The 14722-nt window shown below is 38.5% G+C and overlaps 1 protein-coding gene across 1 annotated transcript in view; it reads right to left on the bottom strand.

Annotated features, from left to right (window-relative positions):
- Nucleotides 1-13231, bottom strand: part of LOC137009353 (alpha-2,8-sialyltransferase 8F-like) — a 54888-nt gene extending 41657 nt beyond the window's left edge. Inside the window, exons 1-2 of the mRNA XM_067371499.1 lie at nucleotides 13095-13231; nucleotides 7403-7480 (exon numbers count right to left, since the gene is read on the bottom strand). Of these exons, the coding sequence (XP_067227600.1) occupies nucleotides 7403-7480; nucleotides 13095-13195 (179 nt within the window). The 5' untranslated portion in view covers nucleotides 13196-13231. The remainder of the gene's footprint in view (nucleotides 1-7402; nucleotides 7481-13094) is intronic.
- Nucleotides 13232-14722: the final 1491 nt, after the last annotated feature.

The following is a 14722-nucleotide window of genomic DNA, read 5'->3' as shown; positions in this document are numbered from 1 at the left end:
CAAACAGTCTATAGTCATTTGTCATAAGTCTTCAGTAAGTCATTTGAGAGCTCTCATAAGTCAGTCAGTCAGTCAGTCATAGAGCAGTTAAAAGTCCTCCATTTCAAGAAGGAGGCAAATCTTAGTAATAGGTCTGGTTAAGCAGGTGCTCTTGGTCTTGATTTTTACTTGACGTGTCAATCCCTTTTTATCCTGTACGATTTGAATAATCTTGCCCATAATCCATGAGCTCCTTGGGGCAGTATCATCTACTACAAGCACAATATCTCCCACTTGAAAATTACGTTTCTTCACCAGCCACTTCTGACGTTCTTGTAGTTGAAGTAGATACTCCCCAATCCATCTCTTCCAAAATAAATCCGCCATATATTGGACCTGACGCCATCTCCGTCGTGAATACGGATCGTCCTTATTAAATAGTCCAGGTGGTAAAAATGGCTGTGTTTTTAGCAGAAGGAGATGGTTAGGAGTAAGGGCTTCCAAATCATTTACATCCATTGATGCTCTGGATATAGGACGATTATTAAGGATGGATTCAACTTCACAAAGGAGTGTGTAGAGACCCTCCTCATCCAAACTTTGTCCTCTAAGGATAGAATTCAGAATCTTCCTTACTGATCTTATAAGCCTTTCCCAAATTCCTCCAAAGTGCGAACCAGCCGGGGATTAAAGTTCCACTTAATTCCCTTTTGAAGCAGAAATGAATTGATTTGATTATGATTCCAGCATTTCATAGCTTCCTGCAGTTCTCGTTGAGCACCAACAAAGTTAGTACCATTGTCTGAACGGATCTCGACTACTTGACCTCTTCGTGCAATGAATCGTCTTAATGCATGGATGAAAGAGTCTGTATCAAGTGAAGCTGCTAGCTCAAGGTGAACAGCTCTTATAGTCAAACATGTGAAGATCACCCGTAACGTTTTATCATGCTCCTTCCCCGTTTTACTTCAAAGGGACCAAAGCAGTCCACTCCAACGTGCGTGAATGGTGGTTTGTCAGGAGTGACTATCTTGCGGCAAATCTGCCATCTGTTGATAACCCGTGGTTCCATGAAGGCGTCTACAAACTACACACTTGGACAAAATTCTTCTTATAGCCGTGCTAGCACCAGGGATCCAATATCTCTGTCGTAGATTAGCCAGCATATAATTCCGTCCACAATGTCCAATGTCACTATGAATCTGCCGCAGAATCAAATCCGAAATATGTAAATCCTTGGCTAGTATTACCGGATGTTTAATTTCTTCCGGCATCATAGCCTTGTCCATACGCCCACCAACTCTGATAATATCAGAGTGAAGCACAGGGTTAAGTCTATAGAGTTCACTACTCTGTTTTACCAATCCGTCTTTTCTTAAACTAATCAGTTCCTCGGAGTATCTCTTCTTTTGGCATAGACGGATAATCTCCAATTCAGACCTCTCCAGCTCCTCTGAAGTCAACAAATTTGAAGACACATTAGATCTAAATTTTTGCATCTCTTGGTTAATAATAGTCTCTTGTTGCAACTTGTCCAGATTAGAGTAAACAGTCATCAACCTTTTCTTTTCCTTGCACCGATCAATCAGAATGTTCCTGAATCGAAGGATCCAAGCCATGCCTCGTTTCAATCGCATCCATGAAGAATAGTAATTAAAGTAAGGCATAAAATCATACTCTTGATGTACCTGTATAGTATTCACCAGAACACTCTTTTACTTCTGGGTCACAAGAGGACATCACACCTACATCAGTAGGATCCATGGGCCACAACTCTCGTGGTTGCACAAGAAATGGAGGACCAGAAACCCATATCTGGTTTTTCAAGAATGAATTCACCTTTAAGCCTCTGGATGCTAGGTCAGCTGGATTGTCGGATGAATTCACATACCTCCATTGTGTGACTTCAGAAAACTTTCGAATTTCAGCAACTCTGTTTGCTACAAAGCACTTGAACCTTGAAGTCTCATTTCGAATATACTTAAGCACAGAGGTGCTGTCGGTCCAAAAAACAGAATCCTGAAATTGCATGTTTAGCTCTCTCTTCCACAACGTATCCATGCGACTAGCAAGCGTGGCTGCCGTGAGCTCCAGACGAGGGATAGTGATCGATCTTAAAGGTGTCACTCTTGCTTTACTCATTAGAAGAAAAGAATGGGCAAGCTGTTGATCATTATGAAGGAGTAAATAGGACACCATGCCATAGCCCTTCTCACTGGCGTCCGAAAAGTGATGTAATTGGGCAGATGTAGCTTCTCCAAAGTTTTCAGGCTTCAAACACCTGCGGACCTCAAATTTCTCCAATTCATGTAGTTCCTCCAACCAACTTGTCCACCATTCAATGTACATTGTTGGAATAGTGCAGTCCCAACCAATTTTCTCTCGACACAGTTCTTGAAGTATCATTTTGGCCCGTAGAATAACAGGAGACAGAAAGCCAAGAGGGTCAAAGATAGAACTAACAGTAGAAAGAATCCCTCTTCTCGTAAGAGGTCTATCCTTGATGGTCACCTTGAACTTGAAAACATCCGACTCCGCACACCACTGCACACCCAATGCTCTCTCCAAAGGTAGCGTGTCATGTTCCAAATCCAAGTTCTTTAATTTCTTGTCTCTGTCTTCCTTGGGAATGGCATTTAACACAGTGCGGCTGTTACTTGTCCATTTCGTTAAACGGAACCCACCTTTGGCGCACATTTCTGTGAGCTTCTGGTACAATAGTACAGCATCTGACTCTGCAGGCACAGATACAAGACAGTCGTCTACGTAGAAGTTATTATAGACAACGTCCACAGTCTTTGCATCATACAGATTCTTATGGTCCTCTGCACACTTTCTCAATGCATAACTAGAGCAACTTGGAGACGATGTCGCTCCAAACAAATGTACAACCATTCTGTACTCTTTCAAACTGCCATCAATGTTTCCTCCTGTCCACCATAGAAACCTCAAAAGATCACAATCCTCAGGATGTACCTTAACCTGATGAAACATCGATTCGATGTCAGCCATCATGGCGACATACTCCATTCTGAATCGCACAAGAACACTCACCAGTGAACTTGTTAAATCTGGCCCTTGCAGAAGATGTTCATTCAAAGATGTTCCTTGGTATGGTGTGCCACAATCAAACACAACTCTAATCTTTTGTTTTTTAGGATGATACACACCATGATGAGGTATGTACCATAAACGTCCATCAAGTCTTTCGAGTTCATTTGTGGGAACCCTTTCTGCATGGCCTTTAGCGATGACACTCTCCATAAAGGTAGTATAGTCAGCATGTAAAGCAGCATTTCTTCGAAGCCTTCTTTGGAGATTTAGAGCACGTTGTTCAACAATTACTCTATTTCTTGGCATGATTACCTTTTCGTTTTTAAGTGGAAGACCAATATAATAATGCCCATTGATAAGTCTTGCTGACCGTGAAACAAAATCCATGAATTGATGATCTTCTTTGGACAATCCTTGCTGTTCCTCTTGAACACATTTCAGGAAAGTCAGCCCTGAATTGTTGCTCCCACAATTCATCCAGTTTCATAACAGTGATTCTATTAACAGTTGTGTAAGGATGGTCCTCAGCAGCACACTCTTCCTGACGCTTAATCGGTCCATTAACTGCCCATCCAAACATGGTCTTAATAGCGTATGGGCCATTATCTTGACTACGAACAGTTTGCCATGGCTCCAAAGCTTCTGGCACGTTAGCACCAATCAACAATTCGACATTAGCATCAACTGAAGGCAAACGTAGGTGACTTAAATGAGGCCAACAAGCAAGATCGTTTTGTGTGGCGATGTTGGTTCTGTTTACAGGCATAGTCTTCTGCGTGTATACTTCTGGTAATGTACAGTAATGCTCTTGATCCAATCCTGACACTTCCAAATCCTTAAGAACATAACAGAAGATGGATTTATCCTGATTCATGGTTCTCATTAGAATGTTAATTTTCTTTGCAGAAAGATCAAGCTTAGACATCAAACTCTCTGTACAGAAAGTTGCAGAGCTCCCAGAATCCAGAAAAGCATAAGTGGTCACAACTTTACTTCCCTTCTTTGATTTCACACATACAGGAACAATGGACAATGCACAATTATCTTTACCAGCCCCAGTAAGAGCACTGGACTGGAGAGAGACCAAAGCACTTCCCACTGTTGACCTTGATTCATCTTTATTATTCTGAATGCCTCTTTTCTCTGATGAAATATGAAGAAGGCTTGGGTGTTTGAGATGGCATATCTTACATATGCTTCTCTCTTTACAATCACGGCTGATATGTCCTGTACATAAACAACCAAAACAAATCCCTTTCTTCTTCAAGAAACTCATTTTTTCACCATGGGATTTTCCAACAAGCACCTTACAGGAGTCCAAAGCATGTTTTCCTTCACAGAAAAGACAGATATTGTTTGAAGACTTCCCACCATACACATTTGCACCAGTTGCAGTGACTGTAGTGGCAAAACTGCTTCTGGGTTTTGAATGAGATGATTTAATATTTAAGTTTCTACCTCCACTAGGCAGGACATCTTGAATATTTCCAAAAACCGGATCTGTGACTATTTTCACTTGTTTTTCTATGAAGTCCACAATGTCAGAAAAGGAAACTGGGTGGTTACATTTTTGCTGTAAATCGTAGGCCACTATTCTCCATCTTTCTCTGAGCTTATAAGGAAGTTTTGCAAGAACAATTTGCATATTAGAAGCAAGGTTCAACTCCTTCATATAAGAAATATCCTGCATAGCATTACAGCAACTTCGGAGAAATAAGCTGTAGTCCTGCAGAGCCTTAGCATCCTCAGATTTTATTGTTCTCCATGAAAGCGCCTTTTCCAATGTAAGATGAGGCTATCCTTAACTCATTGCCAAAATGCTCCTTGAGCAACGTCTTAGCTCTTAAATACCCCTGAGATGGAACCATGTGCTGACAGCTCCTGACAAGCTCCTTAGGTTGCCCTCTAGTATACTGTTCAAGGAAATGCAAGGAATCTGCATTATTACTTGTTTTCTTTTCCACAACCTCTTCAAATGTTCTCATAAAATCGTGGTAACGCAATGGATCACCATCAAACAATGGGACCTCCCTCGGTGGAAGTGAAGACAAGTTCTGTTGCTGAACTAATAGGGCAGCAATTTCATTTTGCTTATCAATAAGCCTGAGGATACCTCCTCCTTCCAAACCATCCTGTAAACTTGATCCATGTGCACCTTGCAATCCAGATCCATGTACACCATGATGACTAATGCTGGGCAATGCAGAAAACGTTGACACTATATTTGATCTTATACTCTATTGTTGTTGTACTGGCGGAGTTGGAAGACGCCTTGAATCTTGTGCTGCTTGAGATACAGATGGCTGTTGTGGCATTGAATGTGGACTTGAGGGTAAAAATTCCACACTAGGGTTAGGAGAACTGATTCCTGCATGTTTCATTCTCAATGCATTGGTGTCAGGAAGGTTAGTACACTCAATCAATTCTGATCTAGCGCCGCTATACACTTTCATCTTGGCCATTGATACAGCGATTTTAGTATCAAGCTCCATTTGTTCTTTTTTCCTCTTCAAGTCCTCCTCTTCTTTCTGTAGTGCATGTTTGCGTTGTAACATTTCCTGATGTGCCAACAAAGCTGCCATTTCGGCCTCAACTTTAAGACGAGCAGATACAACAGAAGATCGACTGCTTCGAGATCCATGGGTTGTTGTTGTCGTTCGTCTAGATGTTTTCCTGCTCACATTAGAAACACTGTCTGTTGGTTGTACTTGATTCTGAGCATCATCATAGTCAATATCACTGTTCTGATATTCACTTAGAACATTCATATTATGAGAAGACGAAACTGGTTCAGAAGAAGGAGGAATATTAGAATCACAATTCAGCTGAGGTTCAGTAGGATTATCCATTACTCTTGCACTTGTCTCATGAACAACAGAGTGTGATGGGCAAAGATTTGCATACCTTTGAGTAGAACTTGACTGTGTTATTTGAGCATTTTTCCTCAGATTTTTAGCTTCATTCAGCCATCGTTCAACATCTTCCATAAACCCGTAATTGTGCTTAGAAACTGAACCAAACCACTCATTTTGTCTGTTTTGTTCATCAGGAGGAAGAAAAGGAAGTACCTCTTTATGCAACACAGATGCATCATCTTTCAAACATTTCAAAGATCCCAACATTGAAGACACTTGTAAAGCATTTATCACATTTCATGAGATCCTTCATTGATAAAATCAAGGTTTTCACTTGATTCACCTTAGCATTGCGATCCTTTTGCAGTGCTTCAATTTTTAGTGCCAATGCCTTTGCCGTTAGCTTAGGCTCTCTTTTGCTGCTCTCAGCAGCGCGCTCAGACTCATCTGCGTCCATTTCTCGCACAACGCGATCCAATACTCCAGCGCCGTATTCCAATAAATCAAACAAACAACTTCATGAATGGGCGCAGCACCACAGCGCGATAACAAGTGCGTAGCTTACGCTGCATTCCACAACCGCAATCCATCCCAATAAGCGGCACACAAACACTCCACGGCTGGCGGCCACAGCGTCTTTTCCCATCCAATAAACAGCAATGGCGCAGCAAAACATAGTAAAACCGCTCACATACCTCTTCTACACAGGATACAGAAGCGCGTTGTTTCACTTCAGTGTGTGCGTCAGCGTTTCACATGCCGTGTGCGAAGAAATCCTTTCCAATGATCCACGATGGTAATCCAACAATAGCTGAATTTTCTGTTGACTAATTGTAGCGGCAGCCAGTACCCGCTAAGGGGCTAAGTAGTGGGAATACATCCATGACGCGTTTCGATGCAAAAGAGTTTTTAATTACAAAGTTGGAATAAACAGCAACATGTTGAATGAAGAAGGTAAGATAGAAAACAAAAATAAACCAAATAAAATGAAACAAACAAACGAAATGAAACGGTCAACAGAAAGTGAGCGTCCCAGCTACTCACCCCCTCCCTCCATGCTATCCACATGCAAACTAACAAGTAATATGCACCTATACAAAATGACGTAACAAACTGGAAGTGACAATTTCAAAATAAAAGACATCAAACCGTATCTGGCACCTACAGTCTCAGAAATACCACATACAAATTCAAAGCAGTCCATGCACGAGTGACGATATGCAAAGATTCAACAATCCATAAATACATGTAACATCATGCATAAATGTGTGATGGAAATTAATTCAAGAACTTGATATATACATATTTGTGTAAACATTTTAAATTTATTTAGGTAAGGTGCATTTGTGTGAGCATTTGGGAAAATGTTTATGCTTTTACTTGTGTATTTATGAATTGCGTTTTGAATTTGAATTTGATTTACGAATCGGATTTTGTAAATGTGAATTGTATTTATTTTTGAGGCTGATCTGGCTCGATAGTAGTAACGCTGGTTGATCCTCATTCTCACGCACCTTTTGGCTGGTTTGATAACAGAAAACTTGCGTCTGAGTTTTGAACAGCGCAGCTGCTGCATGTCTGTCATCCCATCTCTGAAAGAAAAACAACATGATTTTTTTTTATTGCTGCTCATTAAAAAATTGTTGATTCGGTTGGACCAGGTCTAGTGTCCTATTTAAATAAATGTCTTTCAACTGGGGTGGTTCCTGCTCATCTGAAAGTGGCTACTGTCACACCTCTCCTCAAGAAGCCTTCACTCGATCTGTCAGTGTTAAAAAATAATCTCCCTATATCTGTTTTACCATTTATGTCCAAGGTTTTGGAAAAGACTGTGTTTTTCAATTCTGTAAATAATCTGATTGCGCACTTTCAATCTGGTTTTAAGGCTGCCCACAGTAGGGTACAACGGGGCTGAAGGCACACCTTAAAACAAAATGTGCTTTTGACTACTCTCAAAGTGTATGATTACAGGAAAAATACATATGTTTGTATTGAACATTGATGGAGCAGCAGATTTTGTGTGAAAATAAATCATAAAAGTGGTTAATTTTGTTTAAAAGTCTTATAAATGTATGAGGTGGTGAGTAATGCATGGGGTAAAAGGTACAAAGTATTCATACAAATACTAAAATAATGTTTTTAATAATGTCTAAGTAAATACTTGTTCAAAAGAATCACTTTAGCAAAGTTTGTACTATTTTCTGTTTATTTTGATAAATAAAATAATTCATTTTTGTTCAATAAATATACTGTCATTAAAATAGGCCTACGTTAATATAAAAATATATTTTAAAAAATACAGAAACAAAATAACAATTAAGCATTGAAGGAGATCCTATAATATTTATTATAGATTTATAGTAGTAACAATAAATTATATTTTATTATATTATTTATATAATATTTTTAAATATGATTAATGGTTAGATTCATGATTGACTGTTTCATTATAAATATGGGTATTATCTCTAAGATGGATATCCAATTTGATATATGATATTTGCCATCTGAATCTAACCATGTCATGTCAACAAATGGAAAAGTCAGCAAACTATGTATTATCGTGTTACATATGGTGCCTTTTGCCCCAACAGCAGCGACGCTTTTTACCCTAAATACCATACTTTTACATGTTCTTCCGTGATTGAAAAACTGTTGCTTGAATTACCTTGAACAAAACTGAAAATTATGGAAGCCCGTTTCCGCCACAGTTAAGTAAAAAAATATAATTCTGTAAGTCATAATAATGAGAAACTTTCTCGTAATAATGACTTAGTTTCTCATAATAATGAGAAACTTTCTCATACTAATGAGAATATTTCTCGTAATTATGAGTTATTTTCTCGTAATAATGACTTAACATCTCATAATAACGAGAAAGTTTCTCATAATAACGAGAAAGTTTCTCATAATTACTTAATTTCTCATAATAACGAGAAACTTTCTTGTAATAATGAGAAACTTCTACGCATGCGCAAAGCAGCGGAGCAGTGACACGCTAGCGACATCCGCTGGTCAAATGCGAGAACTCCGCATCCATGGCACGTTCAAAAGTGTAATCTATAATATCATTAAATAAATAACATTATTGATAAATTATCAGTAGCCTATATGAGACGGGATAGTCTTCTTTTGTAACAATCATTTGTATGTTTGTGTATGAACAAGCAGAAACACAGAGTGGTGATCCATGGATTTCAAACAGATAGAGGAATGATAAGACAGCACACACCTACATATCCAACTCTGTTAAAGAACGCTTCACCTGGAAAGCTGTCTTTTGCATGCATGTATGTATGTATTCTAATGAGTCATAAACATCTTAAAAGGTGTTTTCTGTAGGAATATCGCTGGAATGCAGGTTTATAACTGGGCAAGTGCTTTAGGACCAGTTTAGCCTATTAGAAAAGCTTTCCAGCGCCTATGTCTATAAGTAAACCCACTAAAACTTGTTATATTCCTTCATTAATCTGATAGTTTTGAAAGCCTTCGCGTTAATACAGCAGTTTCCACCGTTACCACGGAAACCACTCTGCGTTCCACCCACCTTCTCGTGCGCCATAGATATATACACTCGTGCGCATGGAAAAGTATTGAAGATATGCTGATAATTTATAACTGGTGTTATTTAATGATACTATAGACTGCACTTTGTATATTACACTGAATTTAACGAAAACAGAAGTGCACGAATGCAGAATGTGCCATGTTTGCTGTTCTTACATTTGACCAGTGGATGTCGCTAGCGGGCCATGTCCTTCTGCTCCGCTGCTCTGCGCATGCGTGGAAGTTTCTCATTAGTATGAGAAACTAAGTCATTATTACGAGAAATTTTCTCATTATTCTGACAAACTAAGTCATTATTTTGAGAAACTTTCTCAATATAATGAGATGCTAAGCACGGGCGGACTGGCCATCTGGCATACCGGGCACTTTCCCGGTGGGCCGGCGTGCTTTTGGGGGCCGACGGTCGCCGACCGCAAAAAAAAAAAAAAAAAAAAAATGAAAGTGAAAGTGGTAGGCCTAGATCGGCAGCCCAATACTTTTTCAATAAGTAGTAAAGCAATACAAACGCAAACGGGCGTTTTAAGTTTAGAAACATTTTGAGTCACCCCTCCCTTGCCTCACAGTGGTTTGGTCCACCGCGCACGTCACTCGCTTGTGTGTAGATTATGTAAAGTCCGGCGGCGCCGGAGTTCCAGTAAGTCGGCTGTCAAGGCTATTTTATTCAAAAACATCGGATGAAGTGATTTTCTCTTTAATGCTGACGGTGCTGAGTAATTGGTCATAACTAAAAACTTAAAAAATTCAAATACACACATAAAATAATGCCAAAATGCCTGTCTTGGCAAGTATTCATGTTAACACAGTCAGTTGTTTTAAACACGTGTAACAATATAATGGATCAGCAGCCTAATATACCTGCTGCCAAATTATATATCAAATTATATCTACATGGCAGTTTTTCCCCATGATATCTATGTCCAAATTGTGGCCATTGAAAATATTCATCGTATTTTGGTGACTTGGTTGTAAACAACTTAAAAAAAAATGTATATATATATATATATATATATATATATATATATATATATATATATATAATTAAATTATATAATTGGTAATATATAACTATATAATCATGAAATTATATATATATATATATATATATATATATATATATATATATATATATATATATATATATATATATATATATATATAATAAAAAGCGGAAGGACAGGTGGTATTTGTGATCTTATGTGGTGGTGGGCCGGTCTGGGCCAAAATGCCAGGGCCGATTTTTGGTCCCAGTCCATCCCTGATGCTAAGTCATAATTATGAGAAACTTTCTCATTATTATGAATTAGAGAATTATATTTTTTTACTCAATTGTGGCGGAAACGGGCTCCCATAGAAAACCATTCAGAAGAACTTTGTCTGAAAATACAAACATTAATTTAATGGATTCTTATTTGCTTCTTAAATCAGCAATATAAAACATCAAATATTAGATCAAACTACCTCAGAATCAACTTTGCGTTGCTGCCCGCGATCGAGACAAGGATCAGACAACTTTGCACGTGCGTCTTGAAAAACGGATGTTTAGGAAAGTGCTGCGGCAAGTTTTTGTGCGATCTAGTGGTTTAGAGGAAAATGATACCAAAGGCGCCTTTAGCCCCACGGCGCCTGCGTTTCTACCCTACTGAATCTGCTCTTTTGAGAGTGTTAAATGACATCTGTTTAGCCATTGATATGGGTGACTGTGGTCCTCGTTCTCTTAGATTTATCAGCTGCTTTCGACACTATAACCATTGTATATTAATCAATAGACTGAAATCTTGGGTGGGTCTCTCTGGGACAGTTATAAAGTGCATTTGCGGGTGGGACAGGTGAGACACGTCCCCACCACTTTTCACCAGGGTCGATATTGTCCCTACCACTTTTTGAAACATCTTGCTGCATGGATGTACCTAATACACCTGAAACATCTCCATTTGACTAGCAAAGCATTCATTTCATTCGTTTTTTAAATGTGAGGTGAACTAGCGCTGGAAGGTGTTGTTTTTGAAACCATGCTGAGCGTTCGTTGATCAGAGGCATGCAACTGTGCTCTCTTGGCGCTCATACACAGTCCCACACATAAGAGCGCTTTATCACTGAACGCAGGTTTTAATAAGGGAGGGGTCGGTGAACTTAAAAAATGGTGTGTACTGATGTTAACTCATGTTTGTTGTAGGAAGAGATGATCGGTTCATGTACGCTTGAACTGAAAAGCAGCGATCACACACACACACACATGTCCCACACACTTTTTAAAACAAAGTTACGCCATCTGACAGGAAATATGTGGTTTAGATAATTTTTATCTTCTACTTCCTCTCTCCCCTGTGGCCTTCCGCAAGGCTCTATTGTGGAACCCTCCTTTTTTTCATTATACATGTTACCTTTGGGATCTATTTTTAGAAAACACTGAGTGTCGTTTCACTTTTATGCCGATGATACTCAAATCTATTTACATTTTAGGAAAAATGATCCACTGGACATGACTGCTCTTATCCTATCTAGAGGAGATTATCTCAAAAATGTTTATCCTTAAATGAGGAGAAAACTAAAGTAATTGTTTTTGGCCCTTCAGAAAATATGAAAGCATTTAATTTTGACCTGGGATACCCTATCGGCTTTTAGGTCTTCACAGGAACGGAATCTGGGTGTTATTTTAGATGACTCATTAAAATTCGATAAACAAATTTCCACTGTGATTGGGTACAGTTTTCATCAGTTCTGTATACTTGCAAAAATGAAACATTTCCTCACTGATAAGACTCACTGATAAGACCCTTTAACTCTTAAACACATTTTTAAGGCAGCAGGTGAACTTACATTTCTAAGTTTAACCAGCTGAAAATGTTTTACAAACACCTGCGAACAAACTTTACGATATGTGCCGCTAAACAATCTTAAGCCTCAATATATGGTTATAGCCGTTTTTGGTGTGAGTTGACACCGCTAAGAGGACGGAACAAAACCATGCCGAAGCCGTAACGCAACGCAGACGCGTGCAGTGTAAACGAGGGGTTAGGTGCCTCGCCTATTTTTGACGCCTATTTCGCGTCCATGATGCGCAGCTTAAATACAAAATAAAGTCAAAATAATCAACTGGTGTAAACTCCCGCTCTTAATTTACATCACTAAGATGCCAGAAACTGACGACAAGAGATTCTAAGTTGAAAAACCTGAAATTTCTTTGTTTTTGTTGTCCATAAATGGAATTTTAAGTTTATTAACTTCATTTGTATGGCTACAGAAAAATAAAGTATGGCATAGCAATAAACACAATAAAACCGGACAAAATATAACAATTTAGCCATTAAAACATGAAAAAATCAACGAAAACAACGATGGACAGGCATTCAGAAATGCTTCTGGTTTGAGTTGACATCACTCAGAAGACGGAACAAAACCTTGCCGGAGCCGTAACGCGCAGTGTAAACAAGGCTTTAGTCTCCTCAGAAAACAATTGAACAACTTCATGACAGCAAACATTTCATCAATTAGGCTAGAATAAAAATAATAACACTTAATACACAATAAGACTTTATTAGTTATTATACTTCAAATCCCGCAATACGGAGCCCGATTTAAATGTATTTAAATAGCGAATTATTATTGAATTACAGTGAATTTTGAGATAAAAGCGTTCACCTGGACGAGTTTGTGTTGAGTGTGTAGTAAAACATCACACACTCAAAGATGATCAGGACCACCAGCAGCCTGAAGATCAACTGGAGAGACACCGATTCCATCAGAGAGACTCATGCACGAGTGTGAGTGTGATTGCGGGTTTAAAGACGACACACACACACACACACACACACACACACACACACACACACACACACACACACACACACACGGCGTAACTCCGCCCCTCTCAAACTCACTGACTTTTACCAAGTAAAATGTTCATAAGATTTTAAACTCGGCTTTGACTTGTAATTTGTGTTGTGCGATTGAATGCTGTTCTTTTTTGTTTGTACAAAATAGTTTTAATGTGACTATAATAATGACAAAAATAGAAATATATTATTTTATCATAAACCCAAACTTGTGCTGAAAAATAAAAGTGGCTTTGATAAGATCTGTGGACCCCTAAAAACGCTCAGACAACAATGAACTCCTAATTCAAAATGTGTGGAGAGGTTAACACTAGGCTACTCCAAAAACAACACATCAAGGAGGGAATGGGTGCTATCTTCCTGAACGGAAACTCCTTCCTCTCATTCTGTGCAGAACTTCTAAATAGCCTATGGGCCATTCCACCGAATCGGTGACATTTCTGTCCCCAGGACATTTTATGTATAAATATGCATGAAAATGAACTCTAAAATATATTTTATTATTAAGCAAAGTGTCCTAAACATTAATCTAACTGCAAATTTAAAATATATAATTTAAAACATTATTAAAAACTACTGAGAATACTAAAAAAAGACAAGTCCCCGCTAACTAAATCTAAACTTTATCATGAAATATAATCATTAAAATCTTGCAGAAATCTTATTATTTTTTCATTGTTGTGTTACTCCATATACCATGCTAAACAAAAATAAATTTCTAGAGAATGATTAACATTGAAGGGACGCTGTGTGACGTCATCCATGTCGACGAACGTGGAAGGAGTGACAGGCTGGGTGAGCACACCTGTGGACAATACAGCAATTTTGGATGGTTTTAAAAAGGGAGGGGGAAGAATAATACGGGGCCTTTTTTTTTCCTGATAATGAATTGTTGAAGACGCGTTAAGCTGTATTGGAGCCTGCAGGGTCCGCGGGGGAAAGGGGGGTCGTTTTGTGGCGTTCGTGGCTGGCTAGCACCACCGGCGCCGAAGAAAACCGGAGTCCCACTTATTGGCCCGGAGGTAGATAGTGGGTAACACCTAGTTAGAGAGGAAAGGAACACAGGTGGACGCCGGCAGGCTTCATCCTGAGAACACTTCCTCTAACCCTAGTGAAAAAAAAGTATACTAAGTATACTTGCAGCAAGACTAATTATTAGTATATTTCAAGTGTGTTAATGATTAGTTCATTTAAAGTGTGTTATTTTGAAACAACTAATTTTGTACTAAGTATATTTAAGTTGAAATTAAGTAGTATTAAAATACAACTTTAAGTATATTTAGTATACTTATGTGTACTAAATTGGAACAACTTCAAGTATACTTAGTACACTTTAAGTATATGTCTGTGTAGGGACTAATTACATGCTTGATTAGTGATATTAAAGTGTACTTTACTTGTGTTAAAAGTATATATTTTTTGTTACAATATAAG

The sequence above is a fragment of the Chanodichthys erythropterus genome, chromosome 20, assembly GCF_024489055.1.
Source record: "Chanodichthys erythropterus isolate Z2021 chromosome 20, ASM2448905v1, whole genome shotgun sequence".
NCBI classification, from domain to species: domain Eukaryota; kingdom Metazoa; phylum Chordata; class Actinopteri; order Cypriniformes; family Xenocyprididae; genus Chanodichthys; species Chanodichthys erythropterus.
This window is presented reverse-complemented; position numbering and strand designations above follow the sequence as displayed.